Below are 20510 nucleotides of genomic sequence, written 5' to 3'. Positions count from 1 at the left end.
CTTCTTTGTGACCAATTTACAGATCATCTCGACTATCAGATAGCGAGCCCGTTCGAATCCGTTTCGGGTTTTTTTCCCCTTCCCATTTCATTACCGTTCACATCTTAACGAAACGTTGCCGCCAGCCTCCCCGGTCTCACCATCTAATTCCCCTGGCCGGCAATCTATTTTTTATTTTCTTTTCTCCCCTTTCCGAGACACGACGATCCTGCCACACCTATTGCCCTCCCCCATCGCCACTCGCTAGCGACTTGTTTCTCGTGCTTGGAATTGTACTTCTTCAACCTGCCGTAGTCCGATAATACGTTCGACGTCTTTCGAGAAAGTATGGTGAATTAAAAACGCCGTCGAGTGTCGCCTTCACCATGAGCGCCCAAGATAAAGCCAGCAAATGGGCCAAATTCAAGGCACCCAACTATGATGGCGAGGGCTGGGGAGACGACATCCCTAGTTCTCCGCCAAAACCAGCCGTATCCGAGCAGCGAAGCCCACCTCCAACGACATCGAGTCCCGTGTACAATGTCGGCCCCGTAGCTTCCCCGCCAGCACAGACGTCTCCCACCTCACCAAATGCCCAACAACCGACACCCTCGCCTTCCCAATTTCCACCTCGAAAGGCGAGCTTGAGCCGACGGGACGGGAGGGATCGCTCTGAGAATTCTTCGCCGGCAGAGTCGGGCCACAAGCCTTGGGTCGAACAACGATCCGCATCGCCGCAAAACAACAAGTCACCGACGTTAGCACCGAGGGCTTCGCCTTTCATTAGACCTGCCGATATATACCGCCGAATGGAAGAGGAGAAGGAGAAGGAGCGTCGGTCGTTGGATTCTTCGAGACCTAGTTTGGATAGCAACTCGCCCTCGGTCGTGGGGCGGGACACCTCCAGCGCCCCTCTCGCCAAGGCTGCATCAACCGTGCATCCTGCTGCTGGACCCGTAGCACCTTCAATTCCTGTAGCACTAGCGAGGGATGAGGTGGTCGATAGTCCGTCATCGCGAACGCTGCGACCATCGCTTGAGCCGGTGACCGAAAGAAAGAGCGAATACGGATTTGACTCGTTCCTAAACAAGTCAGTCGCTCCTTCCCAACCCCAAGAGCCTCCTAGCTCGGCGGGCGTTGCGCCACCCATTTCCGGTCTGCCTGCTTCGCCTATCTCTGCAACCTCTGAGGCGTCCCGGCGATTTTCCAGGAGTCCACAGCTTCCCGATGTGGCGCGTATGTCTGGCTTTGGCGAAGATTTCTTTTCATCTGCATCTCTCATGCCGAGTGCTCCAAACCCTCCCGTACCTGAAATTTCTTCCTCGATCGCACCTACGCAACCGCCTTTGACGGTTGAGGAGGAAGAAAATCCTACGAATTCGATTGACGCTACGGCATCCTCAGCCCAGGCGCCTTTTCAGCCGCAGCCTGCAGCCATTGACTCGCCACCCACTTCGCCGAGCCCCAGCGCAGCTGTGCAGCCCAACCTGCCGCCAGCCAACGAAAATCCTGCGCAGGCTGCCCCAGTGCGATTATCCCCCGTTTCCGAGCAAAAGTCTCCACAATCCGTATCCATGAATGGGCATGCTGGGCTACAAATTCCAGCTGAACCCAAGGCTAACGTAGAGGAGTATACTAATGTCGGCACTGGCAAGGACTCAGCAGAGCCTCCCGCATCGACCGACTTGCCCAAACCCGTCGTCGCTACGGCTGTACCTGACGCGATGGACAACGAGTCGCCGCCAACCATCGACATCACACCGACGGCTCCGCTCAATCCCAGGGCATCGCCGAGAACGGGTGACCATTTCGAGCCTATGGCGTTACCCCACCGACAATCCACATTCGATACCACCGCCTCGTCTCCCGTCAAGGAGAGCGACGTCCTTCGCGAAGAAATTATCCAGAGCCTTAGTCCCGTTGGGGGTGCTCCTCCATCCGATTCCTTGCGGGTACATCAACCAAGAGATAGTGGAATCCGCGAGAGCACCTACCTCCCTGCCGTCTATGATGACTACTGGGCGTCAACAACCGAGGACAAAGATGACGCAGGGCTGGAGGTGGCTCCGCCGTTAGAGGCACCTGTGGTGGCACCTCTCCAGCCTAGAGCCCAATCGCCAGAAATTGCTCCTCCTCCAGCGCCAGAGCAGACTGGGAACCTGAGACGTCGTTTTTCGTGGGAGGCGGAACCTGCAGATGAGCCCGCCCGACCTCATCTTCCCGTAGATAACTCACAGGCTCCTGCATCACCTGCCCACCTTTCTGCGGATGCGGCAAAGACGTCACCTGTTGCAGAGGCCACTGTTGAAACTCCGGCTGACCTCCCTGCCCAACCCGACGCTTCTCGGACTACGGACGAGGATGCCGATAATAATGAATCCCGACCGGATTCCCAGGGCAGCAATACTCTTAGCCCAAGTGCCGCCGCGGCGCTTGTCGGTGCTGTAGCAGCTGGTTCACCTACGGAAGGAGATCCTCGCCGGCTGTCTCTGGCTGCCGAAAAGGAAATCATACAGATGTCGACCGATGAGGTAGCGAACGATCTCTCTAGCGATCACCCCGCCTTGAAAGACCAGGCCCAGGCCCAGGCCCAGGCCCAACCCCAATCCCAGCCTCGTCCAGAGACTGCCGCTGGTCCTTCGGCTTTGAAACTTGCTGGCTTCCGCGAGATCATGTCCCTGGCCACTCCTCAGGATCGAATCCAAAAATTCGACGAGACACGGTCCCAGTTTGCCAGCATGGATCAAGGTCTTGCTGACTGGATCCTTACTGTCCGGTCGCACCCCGACCACGCCAATGTCTCAGCAGTATTCCAGGCACCAACACGGATGGCCGTTGCTTCCGGAGAGCCGGGTGCAGTCCGCGTCGCTTCGCCAACCGGCGCTGGGCCCAACCAACACGCTCAGCAACCCTACTTCCAGCAGTATCTTAATGCCAGCTCGTCGCATACCGGCGCACCGGGAGGTCATTCCCACACCGCGACCTCGGGATCTCATAGCCATCACGGTAACGATTTTAGACACTCGAGCCAACAGATGGGTACTAAGAGCAAGGAGTTGCTTCTAGCTGCAGGAAAGGCAGGGAAGGGACTGCTTAGCAAAGGGAAGAACAAGTTCAGAGGATCAACTGGGGATAAGGTATTTCTTTGATTGTTTTTTTCTCCCGTTTTTTTTTTCTTCCTTTTCTTTTGTAGAGAGCACGGTCATTACGGGGCATTCTTCATGTTTTTCTTCTTCCCTTCTTGTATGGAAATTGTGATCTTTTTCTTTTGCACATATGCTACTTACACTCACTCACAGTTGTTTTTATCCCTTGCATTCCTTTGTCCCTTTTTCACTCCTTTCACTTCACTGCAATTCCATGAACTATCCATCTACACTAGTTTAGATGGATGGCTATGATTATATTTTTCTTCTTCTATATTGGGGATACAAGGGGGGAAACTACAAAAGAGACGTAATGTATATGCTGGTCTAATGATGAGATGGCACATGAATTTTAAGGGTATTTTGTTTCTCTTATCGAGGGTTCTATTAGGTCTCACTTTTTGTATCCCCGAGATTCCCTCTTCTCCATTTTTCATCCTCACGCCACTTTTGTCACTCCCATTTTTGTTTTCTGAAACCAAACAAAAGAACAGACCAAAAAAGCAAAAGAAGAGAAACACGAAAACAGAAACTCCGCTTTTTGTGCAACAGAATGTTTTATTAATGGTTCTTGTTTGTCTGTAGCAGAACGAGTCTTCTCCGCCCCCGCCCGCCCAACCTTATCCCGTTAAGACCCAACACGATAGGCGCACCTCATGGGGCATCAAGTTTGGCACCGGCGCCAAGGCTAGTCCTCATCCGGAGAGGGCCGGCCAACCACCACCGCAGAACGCTGCCGCCACCGACCCGAACCATCCGGGAGCGTCGCCCCAACAGCAGCAGCAACTGCCGCCGATCCACCCGCCGCCGCCGGGACCTAGCTTCGCGAACCCGGACCTGGTCTCGCCCGTTTCGGAGTTTAACTCGAAGCCTTCCTCGGCGGACGGCGATGATGTCTTTGCCGTGCAGGCCCCGGGGCAAGGGGCCGGTGGTTCACCGAAGACGCCGCCGCCGATGGGGAGGTCGAGGTGGGTCCCTGTTGGGCAGAGTCCGTTGGCGCAGAGGGATAGTCCCGGGGAGGAGAGGAGGGACGATCCTGGTGCCACGCCGACGAGGTCGAATCTCAATGCTAGGAAACGAGCGAGCGATGCTCCGTCGGAGGACTGGGTTGTTGTCTCGCCTCAGCGGGAGTCTGAGCAGAATGGGGATGGTGGTGTTCCTGTGCGGGCTGCTGTCGATGTTCAGGATCAGTCTGATGTTCCTCAGCGGCAGTCTTCGTTTATTGGGTTGCCTCCTATTCGGCGATCTTCTACCTTTGGCGTTGGCAGACTTTCCTCCGAGTTTGCCGAGGAGAGTGCCGAGGCAGCTCCGGCTCAGCCCGAAAACAGGGTGGGTGAGGCACCTGCCGTTCCGCCTGTGCCGGAGGATGAGGTCCTCGCCGCGGCCCTAGAGGGCCAGACATTAGGGAACGATTACAGCCGATCCGACGAGGGAATCTTGGACAAGGGCAAAGAGCTGGCCGAGCGGTCACCGACTCCGCAGCACGCGGTTCTCGCACAAGATGGCGCCGTAGCTCAACCCCCTCAGCAAGTTCCCGCTCCGCCAACCCTAACGCCGCCTCTCGAGAACCGCCCCACCCTTGAGGAGTCCTCGTCCCTCGCCGTACCTGGCCCTTCGCTCTCGCGGAACCTGCCGCCTGCCATAACTGGAAATCCCATCCAATTGCTACCCCCGGGCCGTGGTCAATGGAACTTGCAGGAGTCACACCTCTCGGAGCCGTTGATCTCACCTTCGAGGAAGCGCCCTTCGAGCTCGGCGTCTCAGACGCCCTCGTTTGTGGGCTACGATAAGGAGACGGGGGTCGGTGGGCCTTCTAAGGATGAGTCGAGTGATGAGGATTCGGGCGATGAGAACGCTGGTGTGGTGTTAACAAAGGAGGAGCCTGAGGAGGTTGAACAGCCGGAACCGAAACGGAAAAGTGTGCCGGAAGCCGTGGATGTGTCATCTGATGTTGCTGCTTCGCGTGCCGTGCCCGCCAATTCCGAACAGCCTACGCCCGTGGCTCCGCCAGTCGCTGTTGAACCTGCTCCCGCTCCATCTAATGCTGTCCCGCCGAGTACCGAGCTTGTTAATACTGCACAACCACCGATTGCCGCTCAGCCAACTAATATTATAACACCTGCCGCCGCCGCTGTGCCTCCACCTCAGCAGCCCACCCTCACTAGGCCCCAAGGCCCCGATCGATTCAGTTCCACTCCTCCGATATCTGCGCACCGGTACCCGAACCTATTTTTGCCGGGCCAGCCCCGCCAGGGACAACCGCAGCCGCATATTTACAACCAGCCTGTCCAGGTACCCGGCCAGCCTTTTATTCAGGGCCAACCCAATGCCTACGGACCTGGCGGTGTAGCTCTTCCTCCTGGCGCACGGCCTCCATCTTCCGGAGGCGAATCGAGGCGAAACTCTGGTCTCTTCAGCCAAATCGGAGACCGTATTACTAGAGTCACCTCGCGACCCTCATCTCAAGTCGGACCCAAAGCGCCAGGCGAAGCAGCAGGAGACTCCGGTTCCGTGGCTAGCGTCGCGACCGGAGAGGCCGCGACGGGGCGAGAACGACGCCTCTCGAGCTTTTTCCTCAACCTTAAGGGCTCCAACACTGGCGGCTCCGGCGACGCGCCACCCCATAGTCGGGACAGCATGATTGCGCATTCGCCGTCTACCATGGACCAGAGGAGCCCGGCTACGCCCGACATGCCACCTCCGGATAGGAAGCGGTTGTTCTTTAGTAGTGCTTCCAAGGCGAACAAGCCTGTTGAGCCCAGGGCGGCTCAGGGTGGTCCTGGGAAGTTCATCCCTTCATTTTCTAGGTCGTCTACGGCGGGGCTTGAGGGTGAGGGAGGTAGAGATCCGAAGCAGCCGCGGTTGTCGAGCTTTGGGGGGCTGTTTAGGCGATCTACTGGGCTGCAGGAGGGTGCACCAAGACAGCAACAGCAGCCTCAAGTATACCAGCAGAAGCCGGGAACCCCTAACTCGATGGCGTCATCCGTCCCGGCTCGTCCCGGAACTGGGCCACCCGCGTCGCAGCAACATCATTCGCCGAGTCACTCCACGCAACTCCCTGCTACACAACCACCGCAGAGTGCCGGAGGAGGTGCCTCGGTGGGACCGCAACCTCAGGCGCGTGGTAGGAGCGGAACGACCGGATCATTACCACATGCGCCTGTTGGGCCTAGCCCTCTCAGTCAGCAAGCGCGCCCTGTTGGAACTCCTGCCCCTACTCCTGTTCCTGCGCCGGGACCCACCCCTACGCACGATGAGCGTGGCAGGAGGGTTTCTGGGGCGGGAGCTTTCTTGTCGAATATTTTCCATTCGAGATCGCCTTCTAAGCTGAAGGAGAATAGACTCCCTAGCCCGGCGGCACCGGGTGTATTCCCCGGTCAGCCGGGAGGACCTCCACTCGGGCAGATGCCGTATGGCCAGTTTGGACCTGGGCCTGGGCAAGTCCCGCCAGGATATCGGGGGCCGATCCAGGGGCAGCAAGGTGGGCCGTTTATGCAGGGAGCTGTTGGCGTACCTGGGAGTGTTCCTCCTGGCTTTATGCAACAGCGGCCCGGGCTTCAACCGGGCCAGCCTGCTCCTGGACAGCGGGTTGGGCCACCTGTGAACCAGCAGGGCCCTCCTGGGTTCCAACAGCTGCAGCCGCAGCAGCTAGGACAGCAGGCAGGACAGGCGCCTTTCCTGCAGCAAGGACCTGCGCCCGTGCCTCAACAGGGACCAACTCAACAGAGCTCTGTTATTGCTCCGGGAGTAGTCCGTCAACAGAGCCCGGTCAACCAGCAGGGACCTGTCGCCCTTCCTGGGCAGCAACAAGAACGCGCGGCTCCACAAAATCCCATCAACCAACAAGGACAGGTTCTACCCCCGATTCTTCCTGGTCCGGCTGGCGCGCCGGGCCAGATGCAGGACTGGAGACCCGTTGCTGTTCAGCAGGGACAAGAACAGGCTGCCCCAGAGCAGAAGTCGTTACAGGCTGAAGTCCAAGGTAGACCTGCAGAACCAGTCAACAGAGATGCCAATCAGGAGCTCGTTACTGCTCGTAAAGAAGTGACTGGTGTAGATGGGAACGTGTCTGCTCCTCTGATTGTTGCGCCAACTGCTGAGGTTCGGGAGAGGAGTCCTGAGGTTGCCGCACCTCAGCAAGGAGCGTCTCAACCGGCCAGCGCCAGTCAAGAGATCAACCCGCCATTCCAAGGAACTGTGACAGTTACTACTCCTCTCGCATCTCCAGTCCCTCATTCTACCAAGGAGCAGCGACCTGCCTTCGTCGCGGCCGCCGCCGAGTCATCTGGAGTCTCGTCGCCTACTCCATCGGTACCGACTCCGACTCAGCAGCATGCCACTGAGTCCACTCGCAGCTCCCAAGTCCAAGTTCAGAACCAACCGGCATCCAGCGGCGTCTCCATCACTTCCGTCCCTGGCAAGCCTCAAAGCCCTCCCCCCGCGTCCTTCGAGCAGCACCAGCCATCCGATTTGCTAGGTGTCAGGAAGACGGCATCTCCCGTCGCGAGCCAGAGTCAATCTTCCGCTTCAGGAGCAGATGCCGCTACCGTGAGTCCGCCGCAGGTGCCGACTCATTCGGTTTCGCCGTCGCAGACGCCTGTGTCGCAGGTTTCGCCTTTGGTTAGCCAGGGTGGGTTCGTGGCGGGGCAGACGCCGCCGCTTGGACAAGGTGTGCAGCAGGGGAGGACTACTACTCCTCAGGGACAACCGGTTGGTCTCGCTCAGCAAGCTCCTCCTCAGGGCCAGGGAGTTGTCCAAGGACAACAGGTTACGCCGCAAGGTCCAACAATCCGGCCTGTCCAGCCGGTCCAGCCGGTCCAGGCGACGCCTCAGGGCCAGCGAATGCCGCAGGTCCAGCCTTCCCCTCAAGGTCAGCCAATTCAGTCTCTTCATCAACCGGTGCAACCTGGCCAGCAATTCTATGGACAGCCGATTCCCGGACAGTGGAGGCCTGGACCTGGCCAGCCTCTACCAGGCAGCGCGCAATACCCGGGTCCGCCGGCACCTTGGGCTGTTAATCGCACGTCTACGCAGACGTCCACTGCCTCTGCTCCCCAGCAAGGAGCTAGTGTTCCCCCTCAGTTTAGGCCCGGACAGCCGCCTTTCGTCCACCAGCAGACTGCGCCGCCTGAAGGAGGCTCGAAGTGGTATAGACCCAGCGCGAGTCCCCAGCAGGCACAGCTAGCTCCTGCGCCGGGCGCCAAGCCGGAGAGATCGTCTATGAAGTCGTTCTTGAGCGCGTTTAAGAGGTCGTCTAAGAACCCTGAGCCGCGGCCGCAGCAGCAGGTACCTCAGGGATTCCCACATGGTCAGCATCCTGGGCAGGCGGGGCAGCAGTTCGTGTATGGACAGCCTATCCCCGGTCAACCTGTGCCCGCACAGTTTGCTCGCCAACCTGCTGGGACTTCGGGTCCTGTTCAAGTAGGCCCAGGACAGATGTATCCTCCTGGGTTCGTACCGCAGCCTGGCATGTATGGACGGCCAGTTCCTGGGATGCAGTATGGGGTGATGCCTCAGGGACCGCCGCCGCCGCAGCAGCAGCAGCAGTTGCTTGCTCCCGGACAGCAACAGCGTACTGTGTCTGGCGGTGTCATGACGTTACCATCCCAGCAACAACAACAGCAGCCGCACCCTGGTATGTACGGGGCACCACCACAGGCGGGCCAACAACACCCTGTGCAGCAGGCACCTCCTACTTCGGGGCCGTCGCCACCGGCACAAAGCGCGGACAGGTCTCCTCCGCCTCAGGGACAATACCAGCTGCTATATAGGCTGAGCATGGGGTCTACCTCCGCTCTGGGATCGCCGGCCACGAGTGCGCCTTCTCGACAGACTTCTATCCAGTCGGGCCATAATCAGGTTCAAGTGCAGTCCCAGCCACAGCCACAGCCGCAGTCTGCTGGTCCCTACCCAAGATCGCCAAGTCAACAAAGCGAGGTTCATCCCGCTTTGAGGGAGGGTGGAGCGATGGTATCGCCGCCTCCCCAGCAACAACAACATCAACAACAGGGAATTGCCCCACCGGCCTCCTCGTCGCCTGCCAACGGGGGTGTTAGCGGTGTGGTGCAGCCAACCATCCCACCGCAGGTGGTCACTCCTTCTGCTCTCGTTTCTCCCGGTGGCCCTCCCGCGGTTAGTGTGGCACCCACGACGGTGGTAACCGACATTAACAAACCTCTGCCTCTGCCGCTTCCGAACCTCCACCTTGCGCCAGAGCGTCCAGTCAGCGGAGTCAGCCAAGTTTCAACAGACAGTCCGAGGTCGCAGTCGCCGTCACAGCAGCAACAGCGGGGCGGCGAGTCAAAGACGGCTCCTCTCGGCGGTCACAGCAGGAACGTGTCGCAGATGACGACGAACGAGGAGAGCGCTGTGTCGGAGGACACGACAAGCGCTAATCCTGCTACCCCGATCGATGGAGCTAACAGGACGAAGCAGCTTACTGTCGATACGGCAGCTGCTGTTGTCACGAATCGGTTCTCGCAGGAGGATTTGTACAATGCTACGCCTAGAAAGTTACCTGATGGCTCGGCTACTGAAGAGAAGAAAGTTGAGCCGCCAACGGTGGCGGTGCTTGCCGAGGAAACGCAAGATACGACCCAAGCTACGCAGGCCACCGATACCACTCAAGCTACTACGTCTACTACCGATGGCCAGGCCTTAGTCACGCAAGCCACGGACGTGACTGAGGCAGAGGAGCAAGAAGACGAGGACCCGGCTCTTAAGGAGTGGAAGGCTGCGCAGGAGGAGAAGAGGCAGAAGATGCTCATGGAGGCGCAGCAGGAGAAGATTCTGGTGGAGGGCCAGGAGGGATTGCCCGGTGGTGACGTGGATGAGGACGTGCCGCAGATGAGTGCGACGAGTTATCCAGGGCAGGAGTGGAATCCTTATGCGATGGGCTATGAGTTTTATTATAGCCGGGAGTGAGGAGAGGTCTTGTATATGAGAATGGAGAGACATACACATACACACAGAGAAGGAGAGAGGGTAATAGTTTGTCCTTCGGGGATGTTGTTCATTTGTTCTTTTTTGCTTTCGTTTTATATTGTATCGAGAAGATACCCTTTTTTAGTTTGTCATATTTGAGATGTATACATAATAGCTAGTTCCTTGGAAGGATGGTATCGTGGCAGAAAGGTTAATCATAGTCTCACAGGTTGGGTTTTGACCTGGATGTCTCTGATGTCCAAACGGAGCCGTACTTGTAGCAAGGGCGAATTATTTTCTATTATAATACTGCCTGGAGATACCGAGATGCCCTTTGCCTTTGCCGTAACAGTTTTGATGGATCCTCTACGGCAAGGACATACACATCGGCACATTTGTTAGTGTGGGCCTATCCTGCTCAACGCCTGCGCGAGTCTACCCTTTCTTTGTTTCTAAGGAGAAGTCTGTGGAGTTATTCAAACTTATACAAGTAAATATCCACCTCCTTCGCAATGCCAGACTTGAATTTGGGGCCTGTCGGAGAATAAGACATGCTGATGAGCATAGCGAACCAGCATGTCTTGAGGCTGCAGGTCAGATGTGCTGATGATGGCGGTGAGGACGAAGTTCTTTTTCGTTCCCCCCCGGCTCTCTTCTATATTCTCTATCATTTCTCTTCCTTTTCTTTGGTGTTAGTTTACTAGCGAAGGCCTAAGATGATACGTGGTTCTCTAGATTTGGGTAGGTTTCGCTTCTTAGCTCGAGACCAATGAGGAATGTGATCTTCGCTATTTTGGGGACGTGATGTATCTAACTAAAAGCTCTCGAAAGATAGCCGGTGAGAGATGGCATGAGAGGCTGTGGCAGATTCAGCTCGGTAGTTGAAAGACGTAGAGAGTCATCCAATAGATAGCAGGCTTAGAGAGAGGCGCCCGGGGGGGGGGGGTTAAGACATATATCCTCTGGTACTCACGGAGTGGGCGAGAGACGTAATGTATCCCTGGACGAGAGCGGCATCTTTTGGAGCTTTAAGGAGGGAAAGAGCTGTGTTACCGGGATACCCGAGATTCGTGACGTGATGTGACCGTACACAGTAGTTCTGTGACATACGAAGTAGTCGTGGGTATTTGAGCTATCCATCACCCATGGATTGTTCTCCATCTTATCAGAAGCCGGGAATTAGCTTAGAAGAAGTCAACAGCTACATCCGGAGCAGCGGCCACACTCCCAAGCCCGTCCCTACTTCGGATACGCTTCCCCATTGAGAAGCACACAAACGAGACAAGGTTCGAACTGTACGAAGTAGACCCATCAGAAGACCTGAATGACATTCGATAGGTACCCAGGGTGGTCCATGCTCCGAGCTAATTTGGACTCCCGTCTACCTCAGACACCCTCCCAAACCCTTCCCGTATATCATCCACTTAGACAAGAATTTGCTCTCCCCTCGAGAACCGGTCTACGCTTCCCTGTTCAAGTCTACGCGGATTCCGGGAAGATGGTGTACGGGTTGTAGCCGACGATACCCTCCATCTCATGAGATGTGACGGGAGCGATTACGGTGTGGCCTATCGAGATGAGGGCCAAGGGGAACATTCTACAAAGATACATTGTTGTTGATTGAAGGGTCGTTTGTTTCTTTTTTGACGAGACTATTCATAAATTCTACCTTCCGCCTTCAGAGAGGCCTGGAGAGTGCCGAAAGGGAGGGCGGCGCGAGGCCTCTTTTTTCTCGGTGAGGAACGCGAATACATCCAGGTATTGGCTAGGGGTAGCAGGCTTTCGTCGGTGTATCGAAACCAAGTATGGAGGAGCCCTTGGGAACCCCGGATCCAGCGCCCTCAAAAACTCGCCGGGGACGGGGGGAAGCGGGGAAGGGGCTCTAAGTGGATGATAGATCACTCTGTTTCAGCCGAGCAGGGGTTTTTTTTTTCCTTTTCTACAATGGCAATTCAAGACGATGGGAAATCTCGGCCTCGGTGAAAAGGATGGCAAGCGGGGGCCCAACGTCTGCTCATAGCTTTTGCTCTCCGAGAAGGGCTACATCTGGAATAGGAAGGAGCTCCAAGAAGTGAACGTCACCATTTGGGGTTGGGGGCGGGTGGACATGCTTCCCCGGCAGGCATATCACAAAACGAAGGAGCTTCCGCTTCTGGGACAAGAAACGAGGCATATCAGAAAGCAAACATCTAGCGATTTCAATTCCTCCTACTTTGCATGGTTAGGCCACGAAGGCTGGGCTGAGCTTCACGCCCACCGTCATCGTCAAGGATGTTCGCCCAGTGCTTTTAGATTGGAATGAACCAAGATCTCTTCCTGAATTGCCATCAAGGCCAATCACACCGGCTACTCTGCGGGTTGACAAGCGGTTAGGTCGCTTTCTGCCTTCCAATGGTCTACAAGCTGGTCTCTCAAGGCACATGAGTAGTTCCACGCATCCTCCTGCATATTCCTGAGCTGTCTCCGGCCCTTCTTCCATTCTCCATATGAGTTCGTCATGTTTGTACTGCATATGGGATACTGGTGATACTCTATCTTTCCGGTAATTTCCGATCGATCTGCGTAATGCGCAAAAAAACTAAGGTTTATCCCATCTGAAGTAAAAGTTGTGATAACTGAGTGACCTCGAGGGTCGGATTTTCCGACATAGTTGAGGGCTTTGTTCCTTGCGTAGACCAGGGCGGCCCCATCATAGGCACCTCGAGCCCTTGCCCACAGTAGATTTCCGCCCGGGGCTTCCCACTCCCCGGCCATATGGGGCAGGGCAACTGAGTTTCTTGCCTCCGGGACTTGGATTGCAGCTCCACCAAGTTCATCTGTGATGGGGAAAGGGTTAAAGTCGCTGACCCTCAACCCCTCGGCCACGTCGGGCCTTGGGGCCAGGAGATGATGGTTGAAGCCCACGTCGGGGAATGCTGTGAACGCCTGAGTATAGACTTTGCTATGGCCGGGTTCCCAGGGACGACCTTTTAGAAGTGGGCATCGCGAACATTAATGTGGCTTTATTGGGGGAAAACTCGGCGGCATCAAGGTATTGTAGCCACTCCGATTCTGGTGGAGGGGGACTCAACCTCGACCTATCCAGGCGCGTGCGTTCGTCTTCGAGGTTTTTTGGTAGCTTGGAGCCCATACGGTCTAGTACACCGTTGTATATAGCCTTCATTTCAAAGTCGGATGGGAAAGATGATGGTGTGGAGGTAGTTTCTGATGCTGACTCGTTTCCTTCAGTGGGTGGCCTCGAGGGAGGTGTGGACTTGGCGGGTCGCGTGGAATTCGTCTTGTCGAGTCTTCCCAAGTTCTCTTGGGTCAGCGCTACCGGAATACTCTCGACACGAACGTTCGTCTGCGGGTAGACTGAAGCCGAGCGAGGCGCCGCCTGAGGAGGGTCTGGGTCCCGGTTGCCCTCCAGCGGGAATTGCGCTTGAAGTATTCGTTCAATAGGCCTCTGAGATCCTATTGTCACCACATGACCATATTAAACTTATTTTTTTTCCGCCCAATATGATATATATATATGTGACAGTGTAAGAATACTTACCGGAATCTTCATCATTCAATGGATGCTGCACTCTCTTGATGAGCCCATCGTTTGTGGACGCTCTATCAGTTTGTGGCTGCTCTACGCTGCGAGGCCGTTGTGCCCTTTCCGACATCTTTGCTGGTTAGGGTGGATACTTTCGTAGCTCGAAGTAGGCTCTGCTCCCCTCCAAGCCAAGAGATACAGGCAGATATATATATATATGTGTGTGTGTGTGTGTGTGTGTGTCTTCTAAGTCCCCGAAGACGAAAGGAAATTATCGACATTCATACTTGCAATCTTGGTGGGAAGAATGCTAGACAACCCTTGATGAGAGCCAAGGAACAAGACTACGACGAGAACGACGGGATCTAGCAAATCCTCCCAGACATGATGAGGAACGCACCTTTGTCTGAAAGAAGAATTCATGGATTTCTGTATTGCCTTACACTAAATGGCTGCCTATGAGGCCGTGCACCACCCGGGTATGTTTGGCCGTTGTGTTTGTGTCTCGTCAAAGTCGGGTCAAAAAAGACCGGAGGTCCTTGATTCATACAGAGCGCATCTCCTCCCTCGTTTCTGCCACCACTAGAATCACCCATGAACCTCAACATTCCACATGTTGCCGGATGCGGAATCCGTAGAATCCCCAAGTCTTCATCCAGGGACGGGACGTCGGCGCCCGCACGTGACGAGATCTAAAGCGACGAAAAAAAAAAAAAAAAAAAAAAAAAAAAAAAAAAAGAAAAAAAAATTGAGCGGCAGGCTTAGCCCCAACCTCGGGCGACACAACGTCGGAGACTAAGACCGGGCCTCCGGTGAACCAGGCTTTTCAAGAAGAGCCCCCCGTGTCCCCCTCAATTCCTTCATCCGCCGCGCCTCTTCACCACATTCCGCCCCTCCCGCCTATTCCGGTGCGCTTCCGCCCAGAATCAGATCTCTTAGCTTTCATGCCCGCTATTATGCGACTCGAAGGCAAGCATGCTCGCTTGGCATCAAAGTATGGGGGATGAGGAAGGAGGGAGGGATATGTAGGATATCTATCATATTCAGTCAGGGTTGGCGATCATTCAGCTTGGCATGGAGCGCATGGTTTGGTGCTTGGATTGGATTTGATTGATTATTGATGGCTGAACGATCCTATAAAAATATGTTAAGGTAAATGTATCTCACTAGTGAAATAGTGTTCACAGTACATAAAAATCCACTGAATACTAACGGATCCTCTGAGAACCACCGGAACCAGAGGGAAGATAGTCGACTGCAGCAGGAGCTGACCGCGCTACAACATTGATATCGATCGATCGACCGCAAACGTTGCAGTCGTGGTCCTGCTTTCCCTGGCCAAGTCCAGGCTACTGACGTACACTCCTCTCTAGTTAGAACAGGACTGATACCAAAGATCAAGATCAGTCACAATTAACATTTCAGATCCGGAGATATGTCGCTGTTCAGCTGGCGGATTCGACAGCATGGAAGCAAAAGAACGTCCTAGCGGCAAGTTGAGGGTATTCCCAGCCATTTACTTCGTACGTACATGCCAAGGACGATTGGTCGGACAATAACGATCTCCGATGCATCTCGTCCACATCTATGCGTAGTTTACTAGTGGGATCATCCTTCCTGCCGGATCGAAGAGAGGAAAAAATAAGGGTAACGGCATGCCGATCTCCATGCAAGGCAACGAGATCGACGGAGACCTAGCGGATGGGATGAATGCATGCCAAACCGAGGGGCTGAACATGAGATAAATAGTGGTGTCACACTCTGCGGGATGGGTCAAATCCTTACTAGGGTGTAGATGGGCTCGGAGTTCGGTTCCCTTATTTTTAGGATAGATCATACTGCGCAGATAATGTGCGCTAAAGGAGAAAAAAAAAAACCCGCGCAAGACTCGATGAGACTATCACATATCATCCACAGGAAGAAAAGAACAACAACAACGACAACAACAAGAAGAAGAATTAGAAGAATGAAATGCACTTCTAGTGTACACATATCAGCTGAACAAGGGTAAGGGGCCTCTTCACGGCGACCTCGCACGAAACTTGATGCAGTAGTTTGGGGGAAAGATGGGTAGCTTGTTATTATATGTAACTAGCCACCGAAAGGATAGTGCGGTGGATAATCTCAGCGTGAGAGCAGCGGGATGCCAAGAAGAGAAGTTCGGATGACGTCCGAGACTTGGGACCATCCCGAAACTCAACTTAAGACCGGCTTCCAGATTTCGAGGAAGGGCGGTTGTGCCTTCTGGTCATGTTATTTAGTTCGTAGGCTAAAATACACACGCGTTAAGGGTGAAGAGAAAAAAAAAAAAAAAAAAAAGACGATTCATGTCGAAGCCAGGAGGCCAGGTGAGAAATGAATGAGTAAGAGGAGTCTCATATCGTATGGCGGAAGGGCTAGGCGGAGATGCCTTCCAACACCCGGCATTGGCTGGTAAAGTCGAAGCCACGATGCGGTTGAGGGTACTCAGAGCCATGCGACGACGATCCTTACTGGAATCTGATTGCCCTGCACGAAATGGCGACACTACCATGTGGAGGCCAAGGAGCCACTCCTTTGTGTCTCCGCAGGTAGGAGATTTCATGATAACTAGTTTAGTCGAGGGTTGAGGGGGAAATGACAGGTGCGGTGGTGGACAGCGGAAACCCTTGGTGCGTGGGTATAGTGGATGATTTCCAGAGCTACTGCCGGGTGAGAGAGGGATGGGCACACACACACACACAGTTGCATGGACTAAACAGGTAATAGAAGCAATTGGATGATTGTGATGCCGAAATCCAGGTTGGTGGGAACGTGGGAGCTGTCAGAGTCATGCCCCCATGTTCTTTTAATGCGGCCTTCCTGCAGTGGCTGAGACCAAGACTCCAAGACTAAGACACCAAGATCACTCAACCCACTCCACTCCGCTCCACTCAATCCTGCTTCGATGTTCGCCTGCAGGTGCAATTAATTGTACACTATTACCTCGTCCCTGGTCTACTATGTAATAATACTAGTGATACGTGAGTAATGAAATGCAAATCCCCTGTTTCCTGATCTGTCGAGGCTCGCCCTGCGATTGGAGGTGCATGACTTCATGCAAGCGGAGCCACGTTGATGCTCGACCTGCGCTGTTACTTGCTCTAATTTCTTATACTCCTTTCGTACAGCTAAGAACGGGGGAGAATGTGATCTTCTCCCAGCGCCGTTTATGTATCAATTGATCAGATGGATCAATCAATGTTTCGTAGTTTGGTGAAGCACCACAGTAATGTATCCTAAGCGCGAGAAGGAATGAGGGACCAGCTTGGGGCACCTCGTGATAGAATAACCCTTGCCAGCAACCCCACCACCATGACAGTTAACAGTAGCAGTATCATTACTTAGGTGCCATGCGGAAACACTAGACGAGGGAAGCAGGGTTGATATGATCAACGGCATGACCACTAGGGAGGGCTACCCGATACTGCTCCATCTTCCATAGTGCGGCCGCCAAGAGGAGGGATATTCCTGAAGCGGTGGAGGAAGCAGGCTCGGTTGGAGGAAGAAAGAGAGAACAGATGTGGTTCGTGACTGGCACGGCTTGGAAGACCGGTCGAGGAATACTCTAGTGTATGGGTATCTCAGGGGATCCAGATCCCTTGGAAGGCACAAGGCTGCGCTGCATTATACACTTACACACGCCCACTTCCGCCTTTGGCTGTATGATCTACCTACACCGGCCTGAGTGAGACATAAAACCGTCTTTTCATTTCAATATCGAACATCATGAGCACGCTGGGCGGGGCCGCGGAATTTTGTGGGCTCTGCGGTGCATCGTTCATTGCTGCTATTTGGGGATGGGGCGGGTGGATCTCTGTGAACTAAACATGAGCGAGCAAGATGACTGAGCTCTCTAGAAGAGGCTGGAGGCTGTGCTTGATGAAGGGAGGGGGCGAAAGATGATATATGATATATAGTCTTGAGACCTGGGCTTGTCTCGGAAGTGGTAACCGGCAGCCGACTCCACTCAAGAGTGTACCTACATACTTGACTTGTCCTACGAACTACTAGTCTATCAAAAATGTCAACCGTCTGATATATCTGCATTAACAGTCATCCCATGAAGCGCTAGTTTGGGTCGCAGCCTAGGCCGGGCAGTAGTGGATTGGTTTCGGAGGAGAATACCGTGATGATCGAGACGGAATCCCGTTAAGACGCGGCGGCATCAAGGCATAGCCGCAGGCGGGATCGATCTATAGACGACTCGCTAATACGGGAAGAGACACGAACGGTATCATTGAGAGCCTTGCTATACGAATGATGGCATATTGAGTGACATGAAGCTTTCCGAGTTATACAAGAGGCAGATCCATCTACACGCCACCTTCGTTCGGAGGAGGTTTTCGACACAACCCGGAGATCAGATGGTACCCCCCTCGTCTATCTCCGGGCTCGTCAGAAGATACGGGGATTGGGACCCATGCAAAAGCCCGGATTTGTGACAACTGTAACACAGGGCGTTCTAGGACTTCTGCCTTTGCAAGTTTTTTGCAAGTTTATTTCCCTTCTAGGTCATCGACACCGAGATTTGACGTAAATACGAAGAACGGGCTTGCCTCACCTCACACCGAACCGTGGCGAATGTTGGGGGATCTGATCAACCTACATATAACGGTGAATACGTACTGCGCCGATCCGTATCGTACCAGGCGGAAAATAACCCAATGGGTTATCTGCATCAGTGGAAAAAACGTATGAGGAATTGACGAGACCCAGCAGTTAGGGAACAAAAGAATGCGGAAGTGCGGACAAGAGGTCTCCCATCACCAAAAGAAAAGACGCTCTTTAACCCACCTTCCGTTACCGGAAGTCTACGAGGTACGAAGTAATCATAGTCCGTCCCTTCATGGTTCTAGATGACCCTATTCTCCACAAACCCGGCCTCGAGAACACCATGAAGTTGTAACTTCGGGTTATGTCTCGTGGTAATCAAAAGACCTCGGAGACTTCCCCTGAAGGAGAGAGCCGACTATTAGATTATATTCGAAAGGCGAATCATTCCTAAAGCAAGGCTTATTGGTGGTTCCGGCTCGATTGCATGATTCAGTCGCTCCCCAAGTGGCAACGAGACGGATTGGATTGTGGAAATATACCGGATGTCACTGGCTGGACCGTAACTTCGTAATATCACTGGCAAGACATCCGGATTGATTTCATGGCTCCTTTTTTTTTTGCCCTTTCGTAACCGGCGAGGTCTCTCCACTTATACTGGATTTATTACAGGTCACATTTTGAGAGTGAGCTGAAGCACACTAGCGTCCACCTTTCCCAGCAATACTGGCTGATTGAAGTTGACAGACCAGTTGGAGACGGCCCCGGTAGGCTGGACATGGGTGTCTCAAACAGCACACTGATGCCCGCACCCCAAAGGCTGTCTCCCCTCTTGCTTCGGCGTCGATGCCACAACGAAGAGAGGTGTTAAGATACGAAGTGCAGGTAACCATCCAGTCGATCTCTTGATTCAGGGGCGTGACGCGTCCCGAGCGCCAGACTAGCTCGGCAGCGGAGATCCAGAAAGCATCATTACATATATGGGTGTGTATCGTGGCGATCTGTTCCTCGCATAGAACACTTCTCGGCGGATGGTATTATCTATCGGTCTGGCACAGGCTCGACGTGGAGATGGAGGGCTCCTGCCCACCCTGGTCGATACCAATCCCCAATGCCGTTCTATGTAGTTATGCTCATCTCCCCTATCCGTGTACGAAGAAGTATTATCACCTCCATCTCGAGGATGCATCCAACCCAGCGCGACTGGTAAAAGAGGCCTTAGGCTTGTGGCAATCCTTTTAGCACTGCTACCCTTCCTAAGTCCAGCTTGCAACAGCCCGTTCTTGAAGGCGGCGTCTTATCGTTTGGGTGGTTAGAGAGGGATGCGTCACTAGGGTTTCCGTCCAGGGACCCTCGCCAGTCTAAACTTGAAATCCGTTGGCTTGGAGGGTTCTGAAAAGTTGGTCCAGCCAATCGGTTTTTAGCACTCCGAATACTCCACTTGGCCCTAGAGATTTTCTTGCAAGGGCTGTTCCTTTCATGTGTCCTGCTGGACAGGCATCTCCAGCGTAGTTGTAATCTACGTACTACGAAGCTACGAAGCAGCACAAGTACGATCTGGACAAGATCCAAAACAAGATGCGTTGTATTAATGTTGACCCTTCCCTTCAATCTGCGATTCAACCGGACAGACCGCCACGCTCTTGTCAAGCTCTGCATTCTGACCACTGTAACTCAACCGAATCTATTGGCCATTTCCCTTCTCGTCCTTTCCACCACCATGTCATTTGACTTCCTGGCAGAGCAGGAAAGTAAGTACGAAGAAGTAGGAACCTTGAAGCCACATCATATGAATACGAAGTCGTTGGCAGATCTGGCGAAGTATTACCGAAGGAAAGCCATTTGAGAGTGCACGGATCAAGCGCATACTTTGTACTATTAACAAAGTTATGTCACCGCTTCTGGATAATATGAAGAGAGATCAAATAAAAATCAGTGAAACCAACAATCAAATAAAACGGCCCGCAGCACGTCCCACGGATACGGCCCGCTTTGATCCTCCAATCCCTCCGCCCCCGCGCCTGTTGTGCCCCGTTGAGGGACTCTCTTTAAAGTGGCACGGCTCAGGCTCGGCGCCGCCCCCCATCAGGGCATCTGTCGATGAAACGACAGCTTGTTGATCGACGCAGAGCAATCCACGGTGACGGTATGAAGAAAATCGATGCAAATCTTTGATCTGCGAAGTACGTGGAACATGTAATCGACTGGTATTTCATACGCTCACATTCCTGAGCCTACAACGGTAAGGTCTACTCGTGTGGGGATATTCCTGACATTGCTACCAACCTCTCCATCAACTTCGACAGGTCAATTTTTGAAGTAGCCAAACAGAATCCGATCACTGCGAGTCCACGTATTCGATGGAG

At 54.1% G+C, this 20510-nt stretch overlaps 2 protein-coding genes across 2 annotated transcripts; one reads left to right on the top strand and one right to left on the bottom strand.

Annotated features, from left to right (window-relative positions):
* Positions 1-365: 365 nt before the first annotated feature.
* Positions 366-10049, top strand: SAPIO_CDS5102 (uncharacterized protein; the record flags this gene model as incomplete). Its single annotated transcript, XM_016787496.1, has 2 exons — positions 366-3116; positions 3711-10049. The coding sequence occupies 2 exons, from the start codon at positions 366-368 to the stop codon at positions 10047-10049; spliced, it is 9090 nt and encodes a 3029-aa protein (XP_016642827.1).
* A 2941-nt stretch (positions 10050-12990) lies between these two features.
* On the bottom strand, positions 12991-13702 carry SAPIO_CDS5101 (uncharacterized protein; the record flags this gene model as incomplete). Its single annotated transcript, XM_016787495.1, has 2 exons — positions 12991-13502; positions 13588-13702. 2 exons carry the CDS (start codon positions 13700-13702, stop codon positions 12991-12993), a joined length of 627 nt encoding a protein of 208 aa, XP_016642826.1.
* Positions 13703-20510: the final 6808 nt, after the last annotated feature.

This window comes from Scedosporium apiospermum (genome assembly GCF_000732125.1).
Source record: "Scedosporium apiospermum strain IHEM 14462 chromosome Unknown SEQ_SAPIO_0097, whole genome shotgun sequence".
In the NCBI taxonomy this organism is placed as follows: Eukaryota; Fungi; Ascomycota; class Sordariomycetes; order Microascales; family Microascaceae; genus Scedosporium; species Scedosporium apiospermum.
The sequence above is the reverse complement of the archived record's forward strand: the minus strand, read 5'-3'. Positions and strand labels throughout refer to the sequence as shown.